Consider the following 27,770-nt stretch of genomic DNA (forward strand, 5'->3'; position numbering starts at 1 on the left):
ACCGCGATTTGCCTCCAGTACTCAAGAGATAGGGGACAGGACGCTGATGAAAGCAGTCTCGCCCTGCATCTAGCAGGCTCAGAAATCCGTCATCCCTAAGTGTATCAGCCTCCAGGAGAGGACGTAATCCCCTAAATAGGCTGGAAAGAATTATTTTCCATGTTATGGCCGGGGCTCATCCTGGTCAATATTTTTCTTTACACGGGAAAACAGGTAATTTACACATGTAAATAACAAATATAAGTTGTTGGGTGAATATGTGGTATGGAGAAAAACAAGGAAAGGGAGGAATGCCTGGCCCTGGGGATTACTATTTCAAATAGGATGGTTAAGATCTCACCTGAAAGGGCCCTTAGAACAGTAACTGGAGGAGGTCTGGAAGCAAGCTGTGTATCTGGGAGAACAGCCTTGAAGGCAGCAAAGAGTTCACAGGCTCTGAGACACCCAAGGCCTTCGCCTATTCAAGGGATAGCAAAGAGAACCGTGGGCTCGAACACAGTAGGAATATATAAGTGAAAAAGATACTCTGACCAAAGACTGGTATCCATCCACACTATATAAAGAATGCCTGTTCTGTATGTTGGCAAATTGAACACCAATAAAAAACAAATTTATTATTAAAAAAATAAAAAAATAAAAGCAAAAAAAAATGAATGCCTGTAACTCAGTAAAAACAATCTAATTAAGAATGGGTATCAAAAAAATGGGTGTCACATTTGAACACTTTACAAAAGATAGATGAATCAAGCCAATAAACACGAGATGTTTGACATCATAGCATAAGTGCAAATTTAAAACGCAATGAGCTGCTAACTACACACCCACATAACTAAACTTTTAAAAACTAGTAGTATAAGTGTTGTCAAACACAACTGGTATTGCTGGCCTGAATTATTAAAAATAGTATAACTATAGAAAAGTGTAGCAATTTCTTTAAAAATCAAACGTGTATTTACTCAGCAATTTCATTCCTTGGCATTTATCCAGGAGAAATGAAAACATGCACAAAAGCCTGTTCGTGAATGTTCACAGCAACCTTTCTCTTAATAGAAAAAAATGGGAAACAACCAATGCCCAACAACAGTCAATGGATAAACAAATTGTAGTAAATTCATACAAGGAAATACTACTCAGTAACAAAAAGTAATGTTATTGATACTTGCAACTGCATTTGCAACATGAATGAATCTAAAAACATAGCAAAAAAAAAGTGCAAGAACTAGAATTTAATATATTACTGTATGATCCCTTTTCTACAAAACTCTAGGAATTAAAATTTTATTTTAGAGGGACTGGAAAGCAAAAGAGTGGTTGTTGGAAATGGAGTGGGAGACAAGTACTGGAAAGGACCCCAAGCAAATCTTTGTCATGAAGCCAGCGTTCTAGATCTTGATGTGGTATTAATTACAAAAGGAGTGTGACTTTGTCAAAATTCATGCACTTTAACTATGCACTTTAAAAGTATATTTTATAGACTATAAATTATGCATCAATAAAGTTGATTAAAAATAGACTTTTTTTTTTTAAAGTGGCTCAGTTTTTAGCAGCTTATTTGTAACCCCCCAAAGCTGGAAACAACTGAAATGTTCATCAAGTGAATGGATATACAAATTGTATATACATACAATGGACTACAAGTTGGCAATAAAAGGAACCAACTATTGTGGCATACAGTAACATGGATGAATCTCAAAATAATCATCCTGACAGTACATATTTTATGATTCTGCTTATATAAAGCAGATCAGTGATTGCTTAGGTAGGGGGCCTCAGGTGGAAAAGGGAATTACAAAACAACACAAGGAAACTTTGGGGGTAATAGATATGTTCTGTCTTAATTGTGGCAGTGGCTTCATGATTATATACATGTCAAGTATCAAACTGTATATTTAAAAACACAGTCTAGGGGATCCCTGGGTGGCTCAGTGGTTTGGCGCCTGCCTTTGGCCCAGGGCGCAGTCCTGGAGTCCCGGGATCAAGTCTCGTGTCGGGCTCCCGGTGTGGAGCCTGATCCTCCCTCTGCCTGTGTCCCTGCCTCTCTCTCTCTGTCTATCATGAATGAATGAATGAATGAATGAATAAATAAATCTTTTTTAAAAATAATAAAAAAAACACAGTGTATCATGTCAATTATAATTATCTCAAACTTCTATTTATTTATTTTTTTGGAGATGGAGGTGGGGAGGGGTAGGAGAGGGAGAGAGAATCTTAAGCAGGCTCCATGCCCAGCATTGAGCTTAACACACAGGGCTCGATCTCATGACCCTGAAATCATGACCTGATCCAAAAATCAAGTCAGATCTTAACTGCCTGAGCCCTGAGGAGGCCCCTCACCTCAGACTTTTAAAAATCACAAGATAGTAATTTATCTGTATTTAAATAGGTACAATTAAAAAATTGACAATACTAAGTGCAAGTAAGGATGTGAGTGACTGGAACTCCTATAACCCAACTGATGGGGATGTCAAATAGTACAGCCATTTTGGAAAAACTTGGCAGTTTCTTATAAAATTACACCTCATAGCAGTCTCACTCCAAGGCAAATAAACACACATGTTCACATGAAAACCTGTATACAAATGTTAATAGCAACTTTGTTCAAAAGTCAAAAAGTGGAATTCTATCAACCTGTAGATGGATAAACAAATTGTGGTACATCCATACAATAGAATACTAACTCAGCATCAAAAAGAGAATTGACTATGGATCCCCCTCAGTGACATAGATGGATCTCAAAAGCATATGCCAAATGAAAGAAGTCACATCTAAAAGGCTATATATACTGTATAACTGTAAACTGTAAAGGCTATATATACTGTATACTGTAAACTGTAAAGGCTATATATACTGTATACTGTAAACACACATGACATTCTATAAAAGGCAATAATATAGACCAAAACCAATCAGTGGCTGCCAGGGTCTGAGGGTAATAGGAGCAGTTAGTTACAAAATGACACGAGGGAAGTTTTGGGGGGTGATGGCAAGGTTCTCAGTTGTAGTAGTTACAAAACTGCATTTGTCAAAACTCACAGAACTGTACACTAAAAAAGGATGATTTTTACTGTTCTTAAAAAGTCATCTCAGAGGTAAAGAGTTGCAGAGGAAGAGATAAAATTAGTTCAAAAGATTTGATTTGGTAAAGTGTTAAATGAGAAATTTTAGCAAACTTGTTCTACTCTGCAATATTCCATACTTGCATAAATATTATAAACTTGCAAAAATATGCATAACTGTTACTATCTGAAAAGTGAGTCTAACTTTGGAAGTATTATCTGAACAATTGGGTCAGGGACAACACCAAAACTCAAACTGTTTCCAAGTCATGTGAAGATAACCCCCAGAATAAATGCCTACCTACAAGTCTATAGCCTATACTTCTTGATAAATTGTGAACTTGAATATAATTGACATTTCTGTATTCCTAAAGGTATAAGTATTTGTAGGATCTCAATGTCAAGTCAGTGGAAGAGCTCTGGTATTTCCCACTCTTGTATACATGATTGAACAATTAAAACCTAGGACTGCTGGGGGAACTAGGTGGCTCAGTGGTTGAGCGTCTTTTGGCTCAGGTCGTGATCCCAGAGTCCTGGGATCAAGTCCTGCATCAGGCTCCCCTCAGGGAACCTGCTTCTCTCTCTGCCGGTGTCTTGGTCTCTCTCTCTGTGTCTCTCATGAATAAATAAAATCTTAAAAATAAAAATTAAACCATGACTGCCAAATTTATTAACAGATGCTTGAGTATCTTACCTAGGTCCTCCGGAAAGCAGAGCCTGAGACAAGGATTAAAGTGCTGATGTTTTATTTGGGATATGTGCAGGGAGACGGGTGAAGAATAAAGGGAAGGAAAGCAAGGAAAGCTACAAAGCAATGTGAGGTAATGGATTACCTCATAGGCAGGCTCCACAATGAGCCAGGAAGACACATGGGTTGTTTGGGACATGTTTGTTCAGTGGGCTAAACTTTCTCCGGAAACCTTGAAAGGAAAAACCTTCCCTGACAAACCCCACAGAAGGGATTGCAAGGAAGGGGGAATTTGCCTGCCAGGCTCCCCCCTGGCCTCTGTGTTCCATTAATCAAGGCTCCCCACAGTGGGAGCTGGCTCCTCCATACTGCTGATCATCCCTTCATTGGCAGCTCAGAAAGCCTGATCCTGGGCAGCCCTGGTGGCTCAGTGGTTTAGTGCTGCCTTCGGCCCAGGGCATGACCCTGGAGACCCAGGATCAAGTTCCACGTTGGGCTCCCTGCATGGCGCCTACTTCTCCCTCTGCCTGTGTCTCTGCCTCTCTCTCTCTCTCTGTGTCTCTCACGAATAAATAAAATCTTAAAAAAAAAAAAAGAAAAGAAAAAAGCCTGAGACCTGTGACCGGCCCTACAGCTCTCCTCTCTCAAGTGGAGAAATGACAGAGGAGAGAGGGCTTGGCATGGAGGCTGTAAGGGCCTCGCAGGCCCAGAGTTTAACTTGGGCTTTAGGGGATCCCTGGGTGGCTCAGGGGTTTGGCGCCTGCCTTTGGCACAGGGGGCGATCCTGGAGTCCTGGGATCAAGTCCCACGTTGGGCTCCCGGCATGGAGCCTGTTTCTCCCTCTGCCTGTGTCTCTGCCTCTCTATTTCTATCATAAATGAATAAATAAAATCTTAAAAAGAATATAACTTGGGCTTCAGTCAGCTTGGGGAATGCAGTAAGGTTTGCTGGGCAAGGCTGAAAATGGGAATATGGGCTAGGTGGCAGATGGCACCTTTGTAAGGAAGAGGGCGTTGAGGGAATCAGTGACTGTGCTTGGAATCTGTGTTTCGTGTAAAAGGAGATATAGATGAAATAAATGCTAAGTAGTGACACAAGGTACCCTGTAGGAAAAGGAATGATTCATTAGGGGGTAGAGCTGGGAGAGAAGGCTTTACTGAGATGGGCTTCCAGAATAGGAGTGATTTGTTCAGAGACTGCAGCACCATCAGAGCCAAGGGAACAAGCTGGAAGACAAAGACATGGTGGCATAAATGTGACACAAGGTACTCCAGGAATGGCCTGCACACTGTAGAATGGAATAAAGTATAGCAGAGGCTTTGAAAAGTCAGCTCGGAGTCAGATCACAGAAGGCCTGACAAGGAGTTGGAAGTGGGGTCTGAAGGCCAGAAGCCATCCGAAATTTCTAAGTCAGGACATAATTCTGGGGTAGTTGTTAGAATTCCATTAGAAAGGTAGTTCATGGGTAGCCCGGGTGGCTCAGCAGTTTAGCGCCACTTTCAGTCCAGGGTGTGATCCTGGAGACCCAGGATCGAGTCCCACGTCAGGCTCCCTGCATGGAGCCTGCTTCTTCCTCTGCCTGTGTCTCTGTATCTCTATGTGTGTGTCTCTCATGAATAAATAAATAAAATCTTTAAAAAAAAGAAAAAGAAAAAGAAAGGTGGTTCATACAGGTTCCTACATAGGGCCTCCCTCCACAGTGGGAGTGTTTGTGGCTGATACTGCAAGATCAAATCATCAGTGAGGACACTCGATGGCCTTCACTTCTGGGACACAACATGTAATCGTCAAGCATGTCAGACTCAGGATAAATCCCAAACCCAACTTTATTGGCACCAGAGACTCATTCCACTGGCTGGACTGAACTCATATCTCTATCTATACTTCCTACCCAAACTACCAATAAAGGAATTTTTACAGATTAAAAACTCACAAGACAATGAAGAGAGAGATCAAATGGTAGATGAGAGAGAGTGCAATAAAATTATCAAAGATGGCAACTGTCAGAATGGGGAAAAATAAAACTGCAGCAAGGGGAAAGTTAACAAAAAACAAACTGACTGACATTATTACAAATCGCCATGAGACCACCAGAGCTTCCATCAGTTTTGAGGGCCTCAATCTTAAGTATGAAAAGATAGGAAAAAAAAAGAAAATAAAAGATGGGCAAAAATCACCAGATATTTCAAGAATACCTCTAAGAGAGACAGGCATCAACAAACAAACAAACAAAAGGAAAATAGTTGATGCAGGAAACAGAAGAAACCTAAAAATACTGGTAACTTTGGAGAGAAAAAAGAGAACACATTCATTAAAAAAAAAAAAGTTGGGGACCCCTGGATGGCTCAGCGGTTTGGCACCTGCCTTCGGCCCAGGGCATAATCCTGGAGTCCCGGGATCAAGTCCCACATCAGGCTTCCTGCATGGGGCCGGCTTCTCCTCTGTGTCTATGCCTCTCTCTCTCTCTCATGAATAAATAAAATTAAAAAAAAAAAAAGTACTTGAAAAAAATAATATATTGAAGGAACGTTCTCCTGATTTTATTTTTTTTTAAGTATTTACTTACTCATGAGACACATGGAGAAAGAGAGAGGCAGAGACACAGACAGAGACAGAAGTAGGCTCCATGCAGGGAGCCTGATGTGGGACTCAATCCCAGGACTCTGGGATCATGCCCTGAGCCAAAGGCAGACACTCAACTGCTGAGCCACCTACGCGTCCCAAGTTCTCCTGATTTTAAAAAAAGAAAGGCCAAAAGGGTTAAAAATGGAAAACAAGAGAAAAATATATAATCAACTTAAAAGTACATTTCAAAAAAATATCCAATAATGGGTCCCTGGGTGGCTCAGCGGTTTAGCACCTGCCTTCGGCCCAGGGCGTGGTCCTGGAGTCCCGGGATCAAGTCCCACATTGGGCTGCCGGCGTGGAGCATGCTTCTCCCTCTGCCTGTCTTTGCCTCTCTCTCTCTCTTTCTCTCTCTCTGTGTCTCTCATGAATAAATAAAATCTTTTTTAAAATCCAATATTCAACTAATAGAGGTTCCTGAAATATAAATTAAAAAAACAACAACAAAAAACACACTTTTAAGCATATCATGAAATTTCAAGACATTTTAGATAAAGAAGATCCTAAAGCGCTTTTTTGGAGAGAAAAATTACAGGTCCCAAACAAAAGCCAAAGAATCATAATACCACAAGGTTTCAAGAGCAACAACAAAATGTGGAAAACAATGAATAAATGCATTTGAAAGTACCTACCTACAAGTCTGTAACCTAGCAAGTTATCAGTGGAATTAAATAAAGTATACCCATTTCACAAATGCAGAAGTCTTGAAAAATTTATACCTTGGAAAGCTAAGGAAGGATATACTCCACCAACCCGGGAAGTATACCATGAAAGCAGCCAGCTATGAGATCCAGGAAACAGACGAGGGATATAAGAAATGACCAGGGTGACAGTGAAGAGAAATCCCAGGGCAACAGCTACTCCCCAGGCATAGAGAACAATTAAGGTCCCTGTCATGGGCCGAGCTGTGCCACCCCTTACCCCAGACAAATTCATATGTTAAAGTCACCCTAACCCCCAGGACCTCAGAATGGGATTATATCTGGAGACAGGGTCTTGAAAGAGGTGATATGTATAAAGGTCATAAGGGTGGGCACTAATCCAATATAACTGGTGTCCTTGTAAGAGGAAATCTGGACAGAGTCACAGATGGAAGACCACATAAGGACAAAGGGAGAAGATGGCCATCTATAAACACAGAAGAGACCAACCCAGCCGACACCTTGAGCTCAGACGTCTAGCCTCCAGAACTCTAGAGAACATAAATTTCTCTTGTTTAAACTGCCCAGTCTGGTGCTTTAAGGCAGCCCTAGCACACTAACACAGCACCCAACCTGGAGGCAACCTAGAGGGCTCCAGAAGAGATTTCAAACAAAAAAGGATCTGTGTCTATCCTAACCATATGAAGAGAAATGTTACAGCAGTGTTGGTAATATCACAAATGGGAAAAATCATCGAATGGCAAAATAAACATAGTATTTAAACATGGGAGACAAACACTAGAAGATAGGGCAAAAATATTTAGTATTACGGGAACCTGGGTGGCTCAGTCATATGTCCAACTCTTGATTTTGGTTCAGGTCATGATTTCGAGTTGTGAGATCAAGCTCCACCATAGGGCTTGGAGCTTGGCATGGAGTCTGCTTAAGATGCCCTTTCTCCCTCTCTCCCTCCCCTTCCCCCCTGATAGAGAGAGAGAGAGAGAGAGAGGAAAGAAAGAAAGAAAGAAAGAAAGAAAGAAAGAAAGAAAGAAAGAAAGAAAGAAAGAAAGAAAGAAAGAAAGAAAGAGAAAAAGAGAAAGAAAAAGAGAAAGAAAGAAGAAAAGAAAAAAGAAAAGAAGAAAAGAAAGAAAAGAAAAGAAAAGAAAAGAAAAGAAAAGAAAAGAAAAGAAAAGAAAAGAAAAGAAAAGAAAAGAAAAGAAAAGAAAAGAAAAGAAGAATAGTGTTTGCCTTTGGAGAGTGATAGCCAGGGGTAGGATTGGGGGGGACCTATTCTTTTCTACTGTACTCTCAGTAGAACTATTTGAATTTTAAACTACTCATGTGTTCTTTAAATAAAAATGAAAACTTTAAAGTTAAAAAGGCTACTGAAGACCTTTAAAAGAGTGAGTGTCACTGGTTTCTTTAGCCAGAACTTTAACGGTATGGTGCCAGCAGAAGCCAGAACTCTAGTGTGGGGAAGAATAAATGAGATATGAAATAGCAAAAGGAGCCTAGTTTCTTGGTTGTTTTTAACGAGCCTAGTTTTTTAACAAACCATGTTGACAACTGAAATGGGAAAGGGACAGAGGGGACAACAGGGTCACAATTTCTGAAGGTAGCAGTACTTATAATGATGGCACTTCTGCTGGCAATGTCCTCCTTAGAATCTGCTTGCCAACGAAAACTATCAGAGTAGCTGGATTCCCATGCCTACCCCAGCTTGTTCTTTTATGCCTCACCAGTTGTCTGGCTCCAATTTTAGTCCATGTAAGCCTTCACGGTGTATGCTGGTGGACAATTCCACAAGAGCAGCCTTTCAGCAAGAACTTCTGTATCTGTTACATGAGGCAGGCAGAGGAAAACCACGAGCCATTCCTCAGACAAAAGGTAGCTACTTGACTGAGCTAACTAGACACAGACCAGGGGACTGGTTGAACTAGAGCACCTGCTTAGGGTCCAGTTCCACATGTTCATGTGGAAAAGAGGATAAAGAAAATACCTATCGCATGCAGTATGAGACATTCTGGGATACAAATCTTCAAAGTCAGAGGTTTTTTAAAAAAATGAAGCCAAGTTGCCTGAATATTCATCAAATATCTACAGAAAAGGTAACTGAGAAGTCAAGATCAAGGCACCCTTCTACTGTGAGGCAAGTGGAAAAAGATCCCAAGCAGGTTATGTTCAACAGAGAAGCAATAAAACAAAGAGCCATGCTTGTCCACAAGTCTTCCAGATATCCCAGGTTTTAAATGTTGTCCTACTCCTACTCCGTTCATTAAAGAAATTTTGTAGTCTATAAAAGTTTTCAAGTTTTCTGAATAGTTCTACCCAATTGATAACAATTACCCTGCCAGGTAAATTAAGCAGCATTTTGGTTTATCGATCAGTTTCTCTTGCCCAACTGACAATTACCTAAATGTTTATCCATTCCTGTGTCAGACGGCATATCTGATAATTCAGTGAAAGCAGATAGATCCCACAAGAGACTGCCAAAGAAAGAAACGTCTAATCATAAAAATACAATTACTAATTTCAAATAGTGATTAGATTTTAAGGAGATTGTCTCTTAGATAGATTTTAATAGAAATCTTGAACAGTCAGGAGAGAAAAAGATAGCCTTAGTGACTGGATCAATAATAGAACATGACAAAAACACCAGAAATTTCCATACATACACTCCTATCACACATCTAGTCAGAAAGAAATACATAGATAAGGAAAACAGAATTTTTAAAAAATAATTTACATGGGAAATTCTTTATTATATTATCAGTTCTACAATACCAGCTTCCTTAAAAAAAATTTAAGACTGGATGACAGATTATTTCCTTTACTGTTGCAAATACTGTAAATTTATCAGCGAAGAGGTAAGTATCAATGTCATTTTTCTTTAAGCATGAACACATAAGGGAGCAATAAAATAGATTATAACCCTCATTTGGCCTGATCTTATACGAAGTCACTCCAGCTGTCTTCAGTCCTGCTCTGCCTACAGGAAGATTTCCAGGACAGGTTTGTGTCATTCGGTCCACCCACAATAGGTTGGATAGGACAGTCTGTAATAACTGCCAGGATACCACATTGCATTCTGGGCTCCTTGACTGGCATTTGGCTTTACGTTCCAAGAGTACCTCCTTTGTGAATAGTCCTCTCCAGCGGGACCAGGAGGAGGGATATGGCCTCTCTGGTAAACATTCTGATTCTGTGAAAATTTTCTTAAAGAAAACAGGAAGTAATGAATTATTATTAGTTTTAATAAAATACATAATAAGCTTTATAAAATAATACACAGACACTCTGGTTCTCCTGCTTTCTACTTGTATAACCTTAGCAGATAAATTGCTTCATCTTTGGATTTCTCAGTGCTTTATAAAGTGAAAGTGACACCTTCCATCTTCACGGGTTGTTTTCAAGGTAAACTGAGATAACGTATTTAAATAACCTACCATGACACCTTGGCACATGGTAGCTTCCCGAGAACCATTCCACCTTTCCCTACAGAGATCAATGCCCACGCTTTTCTAATCAAATACTTTCTCCCCAAGTCTGGTAGAGTTGTCATGAGACAGAACAAGGTATTCATTTTTAAAAACAGAAAGCTGCTTTCACTTTATAAATAATTACATATATAAATTAGCCATAAAGTGTAGAAGTCCTAGTAATAACTATACACGCAACAAATTTGGAAAATTCAGATTGAAGTTTAATTGTTCCAAAAAGATCAGTAAATTTAATGTATCATACTGGATTTGTACTACTTTCTCTATAATTTATATTTACTCTTTAAATAACAACCCTCCTGGGATCCCTGGGTGGCACAGCGGTTTGGCGCCTGCCTTTGGCCCAGGGCGCGATCCTGGAGACCCGGGATCGAATCCCACATCGGGCTCCCGGTGCATGGAGCCTGCTTCTCCTTCCGCCTGTGTCTCTGCCTCTCTCTCTCTCTCTGTGACTATCATAAATAAATAAAAAATTTAAAAAAAAAATAAGATTTAAAATAAATAAATAAATAAATAAATAAATAAATAAATAAATAAATAACAACCCTCCTTAATCTGAAAACTTTACCACTACTAATGTAGCCTAAGAACACATCCTTTGTGTAATGATCCTTTGTGGTAATCACATCAAATTGTTGGCTTAAACTAGGTTTAGAGTCAATGAAATTTTCTAAGTCCTTTTCCCAAATGCCTCTGAAAAGTCACATATTCCCCATCCTCTACTTGATTCTCCAGCTCTAAATGCAAAATAGGAGCAACTGATACCTCCTGGTTGACACTGATGAGCTAGAAAACATCAATTCTCACCATTCTCATGTGTTTGCCACATGAGATTTATATCACTTATGATATAAATTTCTATTTCAATTCTAGAAAAGGGGACAGCAGAGATACCTTACTGACTGCTGCAAATCTTGGGTCTGGCTGTGGAAATGCCGAGAAGGTACTGGGTAACCTTGGGTCTGATGTAGGTTATACCAATGTCCTTGGTTAACAGATTTAATAGTGGTGTGGACTGGTTCCATCATATGTGTTGTATCTTCAAAACCACTTGATCTGGATATACTGGAATCCCAATTCCTCAAAGAGAACATTTCCACACAGTTTATTACTGGTTTCCAAATTCTGTAGCCAATTTAGTAACAATATTTTGGCCCATGAAAATAATAATTCTATCCTCCCCACCTCATTTGTTTAGGTTTCCCCGACCAAGTAAGTAAGCTACAAGAAAAATGGATGGGTACAACTTAAAGGATCTAAAAACATATCTCCCTAACCACATATCTCACATATAAAATGCAACTTACCTTCTGATGGGACCTTTCTGAAGGTCTTCAATGTAGTTTTGTCTTTCTAAGCAATGTCCGCGGCACCTATTGAATACTGAAGAGTGGGTGAACTGTTAGAAATCACTGTACAAAAAGCAAATCTTTCCCAGAGAAAGCAGATCAAAGCTGAAATCCACTAATTATTCAGACCCTTACACCTTACTTTTTCCAAATACATCCCTTTATAAACTTTTGGGAAAATTGTATTATGTCAGAACAAATGAATTACAAACATTTCTTTTCTCCAAAATTTGAGAAACTCATCTACATTTCCACCTTCAACTTTTATAAAAAGGAAAAAAGAGTGACAACCCTCATACTTACATTCAATTGCATCATCTGGCCTCATGCCTTGTACATCAATCAAATATCTAACAAAACAACACAATTCATGTCACATATTATGAAAAGAAAAAAATAAAGCTTTTTTCAAAAAAGGTCCAATTTTACTTACAAATATATGTATAAAAATCCTAGGAAAATATCAACACATCTAATCCAACAATTATTAAAGAATGATATACCATGACCATAAATAGGCTTTTATTCCAAGGATGCAACGAAGACCCAACTTTAAGCACATCTATTAATACAATTATTTACCTTAATACAACAATTTAGTTAATAAACTAAAGAGAAGAAAATACAGGACCAAACTGGAAGACATTAAAAAGGTATCCAATAAAATATAACAGTCATTTTTGATCTAAGTGGTTTTTATACTAGAAATAGGAGACTTACTTAATTTGGCAGAATATTTACCAGGAACCAACAAATAGCAAAAGAGAAATTGGGAAAAATATTAACATCAAATCTAAACAACACTATCTAACCAACTGTATGGGCTAGAAACTTAGGAGTCACCACTACCACCAGCCATTTCTCCCTCACCCTGATCTTCAACCCACCACCAAGTCCTAACAACAAGCACCTCTAGAATATGTTCATATCTTTCTACCCAAATGATCACACCTTGGTCCGAGTTACCATCATGCCTTGATTTCTACAAAAGCCTAATTTATCTCCTTGCTTCTACTCTTTCCTCCCCTGCAGTATATTCTCCAATTAGGAGCAAAATGATGGCTTGAAAATACAAATTTGTTCTACAAACTCACCCTTAAAAAAAAGTTCAATGGTTTTCAATTACTCTTAAGATAAAGTCTCAACACAGACCCTCATGATCTAACTCCTCCCCATACTTCTAGCTCCACTTTTAACTTTTTTTTTTTTTTTTTAAGTAATCTCTCTGCACAACATTGGGCTCAAACTCAAGACCCTGAGATCAAGAGTCACATGCCCTTCTGACTGAGATAGCCAGGTGCTCCTCCAAATCCATTTTAAACCTTTTTAAGTAATCTCAAAAAAAAAAAAAAAAAAAAAAAAAGTAATCTATACACCCAACAGGAGGCTCAAACTCATGACCCTGAGGTCAAGAGTCACATGCTCTTCTGATCAGCCAGCCAGGCACTCGCACCTCTCCCCCAACATTTTTCCCCCCAACTTTTCAGCTCCACTTTAACACCATACTTCTCATGGCCCACTCTCCCTGGCTCATTTCTCCAATGAGTTTGTTTTTTCCTATTATCAGTCTTTACTGTTCCTTATGCCCAGAATTCTCTCCCCAGTGTCTAACAGATACCTCATCATCCTTCAGGTATCGGCCCAAACATCCCCAGAGAAACACTCTGAAATCTCCATGTCAAATCCTCCCTCTTAATATGCTCTCATGTACCATGCTTCTCTCCTTGGCAGTTGTCAGAGCTGTAATTTTACACACATTTGTGTGATTCTTGAACATCTATTCTTTCTGTAGACTGTTAGGGTTCATAAAGGGCAAGTTAAGTCTCTGAAGTCTTCCTGCTAGCACCCAGCACAGTGCTTACACATAACAGATTCTTGATAAGTATTTTCTGAATGAACAAATATAAATCAGTACAGTGTAGCAAAGTCCACAAAAAAATGACATCAATTCTTTGATTCAGAAATCCATTCTGAGTGAAATTTTCTGAGAAAATAGCATATGTATTCAAATTTGTTCAAACAAGAATGTTAATTCAATGTTTTACAATATGAAAAACTTCTGACTTTTATGTTTATCAGGAAACAGAGGAACAATACAGTTTCTAAAAAAGAATGAGGTTTCCAAATACTTTCACAGGAAGATGCCCACCATATATTAAATTATAAAACAGGATGTCTAAATAACACACCATTATATCTGTCTGCTTTTTTAAGCCTGAAAAAATACGTACTAAATTATTATGGTGGTAATCTCAGGGTGGGGACTGCTTTCTATTTCATACATTTCAATACTGACTCCATTTTTTGCAACTAGGTTACACTACTATTGTAAACAAAACAAAACAACTTAAACATTATCTTTCTCTTGGGGTTGGTAACTCACCTGCAGATGAGATAGCCAGTCCTATTTAAACCATGGGTACAATGAACACCAATAAGTTTGTCTAAAAAACAAGAAACGGAGTTAAATAAGTGAAGCAGATATGCCAAAAACAAATTCTACAATTTTCCTCAGAGTACCATTTATTAGTTGCCACAAAAACTACCACTACCCTGAAAAGGAATAACTAGTGAGGAGTGCATATTTTCGAAACATACTATACGGGGCAGCCCGGGTGGCTCAGCAGTTTAGCGCCACCTTCAGCCCAGGGCATGATCCTGGAGACCCGGGATCAAGTCCCACGTTGGGCTCCCTGCGTGGAGCCTGCTTTTCCTTCTGCCTGTGTCTCTGCCTCTCTGTGTGTGTGTGTCTCTCATGAGTAAATAAATAAAATCTTAAGAAAGAAGAAAGAAAGGAAAGAAAGAAAGAAAGAAAAGAAAGAAAGAAAGAAAGAAAGAAAGAAAAAGAAAGAAAGAAAGAAAGAAAGAAAGAACATACTATATAAAGAATTATCTAACATAAAGTCGAAATTCACCACCTCTGAGAAATTCTGCATAGCCCCTATTAGATGCAATTGTGTAAACTGGAGAAAGCCTGGTCAGTTACTAACAGCTAAAATGCCACTGAGACAAACCCAGCTTCTTCATACAGAATGCCCATTGGTAACTGATTTATAGAAAATGGAAGCCAAAAAAAAACAGGCTTGAAGAATGAAACTTGTTTTTGAGTAAAACAAATTGAATGCCTTTACTTTGGATACTAAATATGAAAGAGAACAGTTTCTATGGGACTCATGAGTTCCCTCAGCACTTCCATTCCTTCTCTCACTTGGTGCTCCCCACACAAACCAGAGTCTATGTGCCCGTGAAGCACTCGGGTAAGCAGTGCTATTCATATTTTATGATGAAAAAGTGAGAATTGGAGATATAAGCCCAAGCTGCACAGCAGGCCAACAGAACAAAGACTTCATTCTTGAAGTTTAAAATTTTTCCAACTGTGCCATAGTATTTCTTAATCCATCCCTTAAAAAAATTATGTGAGAAATTAAAAACAATCACATGTAGTTGATCTTTGCAAAATGTATGTCTGTAACTAGATGGTGTCTGGTAGGAAAGCACTTGCAGGGTTGCTCCCTTAAAAATCTTCATTTAGCATAGAATAGAGCCCAAACTATTAGCACAGCACTTAGAACTCTTTATAAACGGTATCATCAATTTCTCCAACTGAACTGTATGTCCACAACAACTCAAACTAGGATTTACAGGGACCTCCATGATCTACCTCCTGCCCCTGCCAACCTCTCAGATCCCATTTTCTACTGCTCTGATCTCACATAAATTCTCCACTCTGGCTACACTAGCCTCCTTACTATTCCTCAAACACGCCAAGCATAGTCATGCCTCACAGGCTTTGCACCTACTATTCCCTCTCCTTTGAACACTCTGTCCCCCAAACTCTGCAGATATCCAATGGTTCATCACTTCTTTTAAGGCTCTACTCAAATGACATCTTAATAGAGAGGCCTTCCCTGATTACCCCATATGTCCCCTCACTTCTGAATCCTCTTTATTACTCCCCAAAGCATGTATGACCATCTGACATTTCATATAGTTACTTATTCATTCCTCTCCTCCACCAGGATGCAAAGTATAAAAGGGCAAGAACTTACTTCTGTTCCTGCTTCCTAGAACATTGCCTTTAACTTAAAAAGTGACCTTTAAATGCTTGTTGAAAATGAACATATGAATTCTACGCCCTTTCATACTACCCTCTAGTCACATCAGAGGCTTCTGCTCCCTGGTACAAGTTCAAGCCCTGTACCTCTTGTACTTATTCCCGAAACTCAGACATTCTCTTTCTCATTCTGGCAAAATTCTCTTCTCCACTGCCCAGCTCAAATGCTGTCTCCCCAGGCAGGCTTCCCTCAACCTCTCCTTCATGTTCCTGTTGCACCTAGTTCTTTTATTCTAATTAGGCCACTATCTTAGAGTTAGCACACATTTATCTTCCTGGGTAACTGTAGGTTTCTAAGGAATAGAGACTGCTTTCACCCTGTATCCCTGAGCTCTACCAAGTCCAAAAGCCTCTCAGCATTTATTGAATCAACGTATTTTCTGAGTTTCTAGCAGTTCTAAGGAGTGGACAGTAGAGCATCACCCTCTTCATCAGGGAGCCTGGAATGTGGGAGGGGCTTAGAGCAGAGGTAGCCAAAGTGGATCATAAGCAAGGTCCCAGGACTACCAGGAGAGCTCAATACGGTAGAACATGGGAACAAACAAGATTTACAGACCTGCTCATGTGCACTCATATGAATCTTCTAGCCCTCACAGAACAGATGGAATACTGTAGGGCAGCTGCACACAGAGGAGCCTAGAAGCAGTGAGAAGGCTGGCAGCTGCACCCTAATATCTTACGAGGTAACGTTTCTGAGACAAATTAATACAAATCAAATAATTTACCCTGTCCATGGATGACGTGTTTGTCAGAAGCAAAGCCAAGCCTCTTAAGTTTTAAAGTTAAAGTAGAGGGAAGATCAGGGAATAGGGCTTAAGATATTTAAGAGCTAGTGTCTGCATTAGGCAACCATGTTATAGTTTGAAAATTTATCTTAAAATTCCTGTCTTTTTCTCTCTCACCTCCCATCCCCTATCTTCCCACCTCCATCTCTATTTTTTCTCCTCTAATCCCTGTTTGTGTGTGTGTGTATATGGAATATATGCTCTCTATTTAACACAGTATACACTCCTCAAGCTAAATTTAGGAAGAGAACAAAATGAACATTTGGTTCTGTAGGTCAGTGGCTTTCCAAAGACAAAAGATTCCTTAATCTTAAAATATAGCAAATACCAGATTCTTTCTGATAGCCAGATGCCAGAAATAGGTAAGTGGATTCTTAAAATTCAGAAGCTAATAGCTTAGTAAGATCTATTTCCCACAGAGTGGTAGATCTTAAAGCAGGAACAAGAAATGAGAGCTTTTTAAAGTCCTTTATGTCTGAATGACAGTTGGTAGTGTCCTTCTGCATTTGTATCCAAAATGGAAAACAGCAGGAATATCTTAAATGCACATGATGAGGAGGCCACTCCACTGCTGCACCTTGGTTTGCTCTGCTTCTAGGGCTCTGTCTCCAAACCTTTTCCTTTTATTGTCTCTTTTATATATGCTAAGACCTTGAGATCTTTTTTTCTTGTTTTCTCAGCAGAAGGTCACACAAGCCTTGCTTTCCATATCCTTTGACCCAAAACCCTGACATCCTTAACCTTTTCCCCTACCTCTCACCTCTGAACCAATAAATAAGACAAAAAAAGTTTTTATTATATATTTCCCAAATATCTTTAAAAAGATATGAGGATGGGACGCCTGGATAGCCTGGTGGTTGAGCATCTGCCTTCGGCTCAGGGCATGATCCTGTAGTCCCGGGATTGAGTCCCACATCAGGTTCACTGCATGGAACCTGCTTCTCCCTCTGCCTATGTCTCTGCTTCTCTTTGTCTGTGTTTCTCATGAATAAATAAATAAAAATCCTTAAAAATAAATAAAAATAGATGAGGAGGCTAGTTCATACTTCTCATTAAAACCACTTTTTAAACTAAATTGTTTGTGACCATAAAAGGAAAAACACCTTACTCTATCTGCACCATCTGACATTTCTACCTTAATATTATCAAACACAATAGGCCTAATTGCTAAAACTATTAAAAATACTAAAAATCCCAACCCCATTCAAATGCACACCGAAGTTCAGGTAAGAGGAAAGAAAACAACAATAAACTCACCATTGTCTGTATTTTCTTTTAAAAACTCATTAACAGCACATTTGAATTTAAAAATAGTGTCATCATCAGGCACCTGATGCCCAATTGTATAAATTTTTAAGTGAGGAATAGTTTCTGGTAAGTCCTATAAGGCAAAACCATGAAAATGTGTTATTATTTCATTTGTAAGGAAAGAATTCAGAGACCTAATAATCAATGGCAAAGTATGGATCTTATCTGGATTTAATTCAACTCTTAAAAAACATTTTCTAACACATTTAGAAGACAATTGAAATTTGACCACTGACTGGATATTTAATGTTATATAATTATAGTAAAAAATAAAAGTCCTATATTTTAAATATATATACCAAGAAAGTACAGGTGAAATTATATGATATATGGGAAATAAATATCAAAATAATATGGAATGGGGTGAAGCCAGTAAGTATAGAGATGAAACACAAGAGCTGTCAATTAATAAAGATTAAAGTTGGATAAGTTCATGGGTGTACAATGATTACCCACAGTATTATGTCTACCTCTGTGTATATTTAAAATGTGTGATAATTGTTTGATGGTTTCTCAAAGGTTTCTAAACATAGAACTATCATATGACCCAGTAACTCCACTCCTACCTATACATTTAAAAGAGCTAAAAGCAGGGATCTGACCCAATATTGGTACACCAATGTTCAGAGCAGCATTGTTCATAGTAGCCAAAAGGTGGAAACAACTCAAGTGTCCATCAAAGGTGAATGGATAAACAAAATATGGAATATACACACAATGGAATATTACTTAGGCATAAAAAGAAATGACATTTTGTTACATGGATGAATCCTGATAACAGTAGTTAGTGAAGTAAGTCCAACACAGAAGGACAAATATTCTATGATTCCACTTAAATGAAGTACCTAGAACAGTCAAATTCACAAAGATAGAAACTGGCATAGAGGCTACCGTGGCAGGGAGAGGAAGTAAGATTATTTGTTTAATGAATGTTGTTTTTGTTTAGAATGATGAGAAAGTTTCGGTTATAGATGATAATGGTTATGCAACAATCAATGTGGACGTATTTAATGCCACAGAACTGTACACTTACAAATGGTTAAGATAATTATTTATGTACATTTGACCACAATAAACTAAAACAAGAGGAATAACTGAGTTCAAGTGTCAATTCTCTTTTTGAGACTTAGTTTTATCATCTATAAAATTTGCAACTGTAATCATCTATCCTCTGAGTCTAGCGCAGAGTAAGCACTCAGCAGGAGATAGCAGTACTACTAGTACTTCATCAGTAAAGGACTGTTGCATTAATTAAGTTAATGCAGGGAAAATTAGTTTTTAAATAGCAAACTGCTTTACAAATATTAATAAACATTAGGTATTATTTGTTGTCCAAGAAAACGAAATTGGCCAGAAGGATAATTCCCTCCCACTGAGAGGCCACATGGGCCAACAGATTATATACTGGGAAAAGAAAAGCATTAGGTTTAAAGTACAGCTGTCTTTTACCATGATGCTCACATGCTCAGGCAACTGCTTAAAATAAGTGCTAAAGACATAATGGATATTCATTTCGTTCCTTTTAGGCTGCTACTATTCTTACTGAAAGTTTATTTTCAAAATATGGAACATGGAAGCTTACAGAACTTCTTTAGCACATACAGAGCCAACTGCCCAATATTACATTTTAATTCATTCTTTAACCTCATTTTGACATACTAATTAAAAATAGGTACTTAAAAAAAAAAAAAAGAAATAGGTACTTAAGGAAACCACTAAGTTCCCTTTTTGAACTATTACCCATGGAAAAAAGCCTTAGCATATGATGATAACTACTGATACTACACATTATTATAGTATCAGTAAGTAGGTTCTTTTCAGTGAAGGGTTCCAATTACCTCTGGTTTATAATAGCGGTGAGTATAAGTTAAATCAATAATCAGTCCAAGTTCTTCATTCTGGTTTTGGATTTTGTTAAAAAGATCCAACGGTGAAAAACGTTCTTCTGGAGCAAGATTCTTTTCAAAACTCTGTTAGAATGAAATAAGAGCAAGTGTGTGCTTAAAAGCCATTTATTCGGGATCCCTGGGTGGCGCAGCGGTTTGGCGCCTGCCTTTGGCCCAGGGCGCGATCCTGGAGACCCGGGATCGAGTCCCACGTCGGGCTCCCGGTGCATGGAGCCTGCTTCTCCCTCTGCCTGTGTCTCTGCCTCTCTCTATCTCTCTGTGACTATCATAAATAAATAAAAATTAAAAAAAATATTTAAAAAAAAAAAGCCATTTATTCAAGCCTTGTGATGCCAACACACAAGGAGATTCAAAGGAAAGTTTCCCCTCTGCTGGAAATTTACAAGTTATGTTACAATCCTTTCTTCTAGAGATGAGAAGGAAGAAAATAAGCTCACTTCTATGCATTTCTTTCTTTCTTTTTTTTTTAATTTTTTTTTTTTTATTTATTTATGATAGTCACAGAGAGAGAGAGAGAGGCAGAGACACAGGCAGAGGGAGAAGCAGGCTCCATGCACCGGGAGCCCGACGTGGGATTCGATCCCGGGTCTCCAGGATCGCGCCCTGGGCCAAAGGCAGGCGCCAAACCGCTGCGCCACCCAGGGATCCCTATGCATTTATTTCTATGTTTGTGTTATGTTCATCTCCTAACCAGACTCTAAGTCCCAGAATGCAGGGACCGTATCAGTCCTGTCTACCACTGTATCTCCAGCTCCACGCGGGACGCCTATAAATAGGTACTTCTAAATACTTCTTAAATACATATATATATGAAGGGTGGCTTTTATTGCTAAACATTCCTTTACATATTTGGCTTCTTTATATACTCCGCTCATTGATCTGTTAGGTTATTCAAATGCCAGCAACACACTTTAAAAAAAAATTAACAGACTAGTTTTTAGAGCAGTTCTAGGTTCAAAACAAAACCGAACAGAAAGCAGCGTTTCCCCTTATACCCTCTCTTTTTAGCCCATCCCCCTCATTTTCCTCCATCAACATTCCACGCCACTGTGGTCCATTTGTTAGAATCAATGAACCAGCACTGATACATCATTTTCAAAGTCCACAGTTTATGTTACAGATCACTTTGTATTGTACATTCTATGGGTTTTGACCAATGTATAATGACATATATTTACTCTTATGGTATTATACAGAATAGTTTCATTGCCCTAAAAATCCCGTGCTCTAGCAACACTTTTATTTTTTTTTTTTAATTTTTATTTATGATAGTCACAGAGAGAGAGAGAGAGGCAGAGACACAGACAGAGGGAGAAGCAGGCTCCATGCACCGGGAGGCTGACGTGGGATTCGATCCCGGGTCTCCAGGATCGCGCCCTGGGCCAAAGGCAGGCACTAAACCGCTGCGCCACCCAGGGATCCCTCTAGCAACACTTTTAATATAGGCTTAGTATCTGGCAGGGCTACGTGATCCCCCTCCACCTTTATTCTTCTTTTTCAGAATTTTCCTGGCTATTTAGGTTTATTTTTCTCTATGAATTTTAGAATCAGTCTATTTGAGATGATGTTATATTTGTAATATATTAACTTAGGAAGATATAAGAGATTGATGATGTTGAGTCTTCCACATATGAGAGCTTTGAGGAGTAAATGAATTACAAGGTATACACTCTCTCTAGTAAGCTTCTTGCAGACTTGGAGCTGATGGATCAAATATCATCTCTAGCCATGTGAACAACTTTAAATAACTAATTCAAGTCACAAACCCTTTAGGAAGCCTTCCTGTCTGTTATCATTTCCCCCTCCTTTGAATTCCTGGGTATTTCTTGCCATAGCACTTATGTGACACTTAACCTATGCTATTTTATATTCCAATGTGCATGAGAAGTGACTGTCAAGTACTGGGGTTGCTTTTCTTTGGGTGACTTCCATAAAACACACAGGAAGTCAATGTCACATGTTAACTCTAAGCATGAATAGGAACTGCACTGGGGTGGTTATGCAGCTCTGTAGTCCCCTTTACAGTGCCTAAATAATGCCAATGGTAAATACAGATAACCCGAGTATATAGAGCTAGGAGGAGGCTTTTTATCACGGCATCATACAGGAAAGATTTGTGGCTGCGTGGAGGAAGGAAAACTAAAGAGTCTTCCTATTTTTCAATCTTGCTGATGTACTTTTAGGCAAGAGGCTAAGCAGGGACCCTGGTGGAACCTCAGGAATCCACTTTCAGAGGCCAGAAATAGGGAGTTAGGGAATTAGGACAATTTTACAGAGAAAAGAAATACAGGAGATAACTCACAGTAACCGCAAATGGGGTGTCCATTCCACAAATATCTGTTAATATTTATTATAGGCCAAACACTATTCAACACTATTCTACTTATTCAACACCACCATGTTTGATGTTGATGGATGTGAATAAGAACCATATAGTTACCTTTATAAAAAGATGAGTTTTTAAATCCAAAGATGCAGAAGAACTGACATAAGAGATGAAAAAGGAACTCTGACCTAGGAGTAACAAATAAATTCCCAATACACCCAAAGTGTGCTTCTCGAGATACCAATCCATTTTATGCTGGGCAGTTTAATGAGATATGAGTCTTTTTTTTTTTTTTTAAGATTTTATTTATTTATTCATGAAAGACAGAGAGAGAGAGGCAGAGATATAGGCAGGGGGGGAAGCAGGCTCTCCACAGGGAGCCCAATGCAGGACTCTATCCCAGGACTCTGGGATCACGCCCTGAGATGAAAGCAGATACTCAACCACTGAGCCAGCCAGGTGTCCCTTTTCTCACTTTTTTTTTTTTAATATTGGCCAAATGCTTTCCCCACTTATTCCTTTCTTAGTTCAAACAAAAACACAATTTTTAGAATTTCCAAGCTGAAATCCTGACTTACTAATCCAGGGCACTGAGTCTTTAGGTTTGGATTTTTGGGTGTTTTTTGGTTATGATGATGGGAGTGAAGGGGTCTTATTAGCATTTAGTGAATGGAGTTCATGGATGCTTAAAATCTTGCCAAATGCCTAACAGTCCTACTATTGTGTCTCACATTTTCATCATCTGCTTCATTTCATGTCTTCTTGACCAATTCTTTATTTTTCATTTCAATTGCAAGCCTTTGAGGCAATTAAGAATTTTTAACCACCTTAATTATAGACTTGAACATTCACCTGCAGCTACCTAAATGCTCATTACATGCAATTGTGTTCCTTGTGGTTTTATCACAGCCATCCTTGAAGACGTTTTTGGAAAACATCAGAACGATGTTGACTCATCTTCACCTCATAGGTTCTGCTGCACCTTGAAGAGCCCAGCGACTGGGCCACAGGCACTCCTGTCACCAGCCTGCACGGCCAATGGTGCCTCATGATGTATCCTCCTATGGAGGCCACACAGAGAAGCCTAATGATTTTTTAATATCCTATTCAACACTCACACGGGTGAAAAACTCTTAATTATCTAAGCCTTCAAACCAACTCCACAAATAAACTCGAAAGTTTTTTTGTATAGTTTTAAAGTACGTTGAGGGATCCCTGGGTGGCTCAGCGGTTTGGCGCCTGCCTTTGGCCCAGGGCGCGATCCTGGAGACCCGGGATCGAATCCCACGTCGGGCTCCCGGTGCATGGAGCCTGCTTCTCCCTCTGCCTGTGTCTCTGCCTCTCTCTCTCACTGTGTGCCTATCATAAATAAATAAAAAAATTTAAAAAAAAAATAAAGTACGTTGAATTTTCCAAGGCATTAATCACATTATCAATCAAGTAAAGACTGTACTTTGTTTTATTTGAAAATCTACTAAGAGCTGTTCACTATCATGGAAAGTCCTGCCAGTAAGGCAGGAAAACCCATCTGGCTCAATTTGCATCTGCAGTTTTTATATTCATGGTGCAAGTAACTGCCTACTTTATTTCTAATATAGTTATGCCCAAATATTTACATATTGAAATTAATACATATTACCTTATTACAAGTTACTTTTATTCATTGTTTGTATTATAGTTTCAGCATTATATTGATTTTTCTCTAAAATTAAGTATGGAAGTCGTACTTATCTATGAATTTTATTTCAGAATAGTAAAAGGGATATAACAAAGTATTTGTTATTAAAAAGGGAATATGGGGCAGCCTGGGTGGCTCAGCGGTTTAGCGTAGCCTTCAGCCCAGGGTGTGATCCTGGAGACCCAGGATCGAGTCCCACATCGGGCTCCCTGCATGGAGCCTGCTTCTCCCTCTCCCTGTGTCGCTGCCTCTCTCTTTCTCTCTGTGTCTCTCATGAATAAATAAATAAAATCTTAAAAAAAAATTCATTAAAAAAAAAGGGGGGGTGGATATGAAGAGGTGCCTAGCTGGCTCAGTTGATAGAACATGTGACTTTTTTTTTTTTTTTTTAATGCCGAGATCAAGTCAGACACTTAACTAACTGAGCCACCCAGGCAACCCTAAGCATGGGACTCTTGATCTTGGGGTCATGAGTTTAAGCCCCACACGGACTACAGAGATGACTGGAAAAATAAAAACAAAAACAAAAACAAAACAAAACAAAAAGAGAAGGGGGGAGTGGAGTGGGACATGGCCAAGCACCAGTATTTGACATCATGAATTCAGATTTGTGAAATATAAATTAACTTTTGCTCACCTTTTTCAAAGGAACTTTGAAAGCAATGAAACGAGTCCCAGGCATCCGTTGTCCAATTGGGAGGTAGTCTTTCCACCTATTAATACAATTTGTTAGCCAAATTTTATGTTAGCCTATCTCCCTGCATAGAATGAAGGCTCCTTGTAAATGGAAACCATAGCCCACACAGTAGGTCCCCTCTTCCCTTTGAATTCTGCTGTTCCACTACTTACTCAACCCCTAGCAACAACTTATACTTCCTAGATACAAGGCAACAGTACAAAGGTCTCAACAAATAAGGCAGATCTAAAACCAGGGTTGGCCAGTACTTTTCTATCCCTGATAAAACCTAGACCAACCCTGAATACTAAGACGTCATTAACACATACCTTTTGACTGAAATAATTTAAATTTAATTCTTTTCACTTCAGTTTTAGTTCTTATACAACTGATGCCATCAAATTCAATCAACAGAGAACTTCAAGTTCATATTTTAAAAGAAAACCTGATAGAAAAGGGACTGTGAACTTCACTTAGGAATGTTAGGAGTCACAGTGAAAAGTCCTATTTGAGCTGACATCTGTAGGATGAGTTAGTTAAGGTTAATTCGGTATAGCTGAAGCACAGAAAGTGAGGACAAAAATGACACAGTGTGGGGCTGGAGAAGAGAGGAGTCTTGAATATGCAGAGTCTTAAAGACCATGGCAAAGAGTTTGTATTCTTAAGAGAATGTTTTTGGTATATATTTATGAGCAACATTCGAACTAGTCTATTAAAAGGACTTGTGTGGAAAATGGATTGGAAGGAAATAAGAGTTGATATATGTACACTAGTTAGCACCTAACCGCAACAGATCAGGCAAATTCTAACATAGAGTAGTTGACAGTTTAATGATATCCAGGAAATAAAATGAAGGGGACGTGATGCAGGAGATGGGAGGAAAGGAAGGTCTCAAGAAATAAGAAAAGAGTTCGCTGCACGCATGAGTAAGGTGTCAAAATTATTTCTACAGAAGAAGTTAGCTCAAATGAGACGTGTGAGGAAGCAACAGTATGCCCTCTGTGATTCCTGGAAAAAATAGAAATCAAGTTTTACGGTGGAAAGTTCGGATGTCCTGGTGAGTTTTCTCACTCGAACTCGACTTATTAGTCATATTTGCTGTGCCAAAAGAACAGCTCGAGGAACTCAGGGTGACTCCAATTTGATAATTAAGGGGTGTCCCCAATACTGGCAGCCCATCTTTAAAAAGCCGTCCCTCTGCATTTTACCAGAGAAGCAATGGCCAGAGCCTCGCTTTTAACAAAATGGGAAGAAATCAGAACCTCACAGATGATCAGATATTACGGGCGGAGCAGCGGGAGCATCAGTGCCTCCCAGCTCGGGCGGACGGGCCAGGCGCGCGGCGGGGCCCAGCGCAGGTAGAGACCATAAGGGACGGAGCCCAGGCCCAGAAGCTCAGAGCAGGAGGGCCACGCCCTGGGGCCAAGGCGGATTACCTTTCCGGGACGTGGTTTCCGCGCTTCTTCTTGGCTGAGCGACGCCCAGAGAACACGTGCCCCTGGCCCCAGCCGCCGCGGGCATGATGCCACTGGCTCATCTGGGCCCCAAGATGCCGCCCACCCAACGGCAAGAGCCACAAAGCCGCCAGGCCAGCGTCCTCCGTGCCAAAACAAAATCCCAGGGCGGCAGCGCAGAAGCACCACCCACGCCGTTCCGGCCCCCTTCTACTGCGCACGCGCCGCGACAGTCGTGATGACGTCACTACGCTGGCTGACTGAGAAGTTTGATTAGTAAACAGGAGTCGGGGAACCACCGTGCCCTCCTAAGCCGGGGGCCGGTAGCACAGGTTCGATGAGCACGTGTGTACCCTGCAGAATCAAAATAGTACAGGATATGCAATGAAAGTTAAGTCCCACTTCCTTGTGTGGTTCTCCCAGATGTTTTCCAACTGCTTACATTCAGGCTTATTATTTTTTTTTTTTTAGTGTATGTTTTTATTGAAGTTCGATTTGCCAACATATAGCATAACACCCAGTGCTCATCCCAAGTGCCCCCCTCATTGCCCATCACCCAGTTACCCCAACCCCCGCCCACCTCCCCATCCACTACCCCTTGTTCGTTTCCCAGAGTCAGGAGTCTCTCATGTTCTGTCTCCCTCACTGATATTTCCCACTCATTGTCTCTCCTTTCCCCTGTATTCCCTTTCACTATTTTTTATATTCCCCAAATGGATGAGACCAGATAATGTTTGTCCTTTTCCGATTTACTTATTTCACTCAGCATAATACCCTCCAGTTCCATCCACGTCGAAGCAAATGGTGGGTATTCGTCGTTTCTAATGGCTGAGGAATATTCCATTGCATATATAGACCACATCTTCTTTATCCATTCATCTTTCGATGGACACCGAGGCTCCTTCCACAGTTTGGCTATTGTGGACATTGCTGCTAGAAACATCGGGGTGCAGGTGTCCTGCCGTTTCACTGCATCTGTATCTTTGGGGTAAATCCCCAGCAGTGCAATTGCTGGGTCGTAGGGCAGGTCTATTTTTAACTCTTTGAGGAACCTCCACACAGTTTTCCAGAGTGGCTGCACCAGTTCACATTCCCACCAACAGCGCAAGAGGGTTCTCCTTTCTCCACATCCTCTCTAACATTTGTTGTTTCTTGTCTTGTTAATCTTCACCATTGTCACTGGGGTGAGGTGGTATCTCATTGCGGTTTTGATTTGTATTTCCCTGATCGAAAGTGATGTGGAGCATTTTCTTATCTGCTTGTTGGCCATGTCCATGTCTTCCTCTGTGAAATTTCTGTTCATGTCTTTTGCCCATTTCAGAATTGGATTGTTTGTTTCTTTGCTGTTGAGTTGAATAAGTTCTTTATAGATCTTGGATACTAGCCCTTTATCTGATACATCATTTGCAAATATCTTCTCCTATTCTGTAGGTTATTTTTTAGTTTTGTTGACTGTTTCTTTTGCTGTGCAGAAGCTTTTTATCTTGATGAAGTCCCAATAATTCATTTTTGCTTTTGTTTCCCTTGCCTTCATGGATGTATCTTGCAAGAAGTTGCTGTGGCCAAGTTCATAAATGGTGTTACCTGTGTTCTCCTCTAGGATTTTGATGGATTCTTGTCTTGCATTTAGATCTTTCATCCATTTTGAGTTTATCTTTGTGTA

At 39.5% G+C, this 27,770-nt stretch overlaps 1 protein-coding gene across 1 annotated transcript; it reads right to left on the reverse strand.

Moving 5' to 3' along the window:
- Window positions 1-9,751: 9,751 nt before the first annotated feature.
- DUSP11 (dual specificity phosphatase 11) lies at window positions 9,752-26,305 on the reverse strand. The gene is made up of 9 exons (XM_041757447.1): window positions 26,090-26,305; window positions 24,615-24,690; window positions 19,905-20,036; window positions 18,016-18,139; window positions 14,243-14,303; window positions 12,163-12,209; window positions 11,818-11,893; window positions 11,405-11,590; window positions 9,752-10,225 (listed from the first exon to the last, which is right to left on the reverse strand). Exons 1-9 carry the CDS (start codon window positions 26,188-26,190, stop codon window positions 10,030-10,032), a joined length of 999 nt encoding a protein of 332 aa, XP_041613381.1. The 5' UTR covers window positions 26,191-26,305; the 3' UTR covers window positions 9,752-10,029.
- Between the last annotated feature and the right edge of the window lie 1,465 nt (window positions 26,306-27,770).

The sequence above is a fragment of the Vulpes lagopus genome, chromosome 5 (assembly GCF_018345385.1).
Source record: "Vulpes lagopus strain Blue_001 chromosome 5, ASM1834538v1, whole genome shotgun sequence".
In the NCBI taxonomy this organism is placed as follows: domain Eukaryota; kingdom Metazoa; phylum Chordata; class Mammalia; order Carnivora; family Canidae; genus Vulpes; species Vulpes lagopus.

Coding starts and splice junctions, on each gene's coding strand:
- DUSP11 (XM_041757447.1), bottom strand. CDS start 26,190: ATGAGCCAGTGGCATCATGCCCGCGGCGGCTGGGGCCAGGGGCACGTG. Junction 24,691..26,089: donor GGAAACCACGTCCCGGAAAG/GTAATCCGCCTT, acceptor TTGTATTAATAG/GTGGAAAGACTACCTCCCAA. Junction 14,304..18,015: donor AAAAGAAAATACAGACAATG/GTGAGTTTATTG, acceptor CTTGTTTTTTAG/ACAAACTTATTGGTGTTCAT.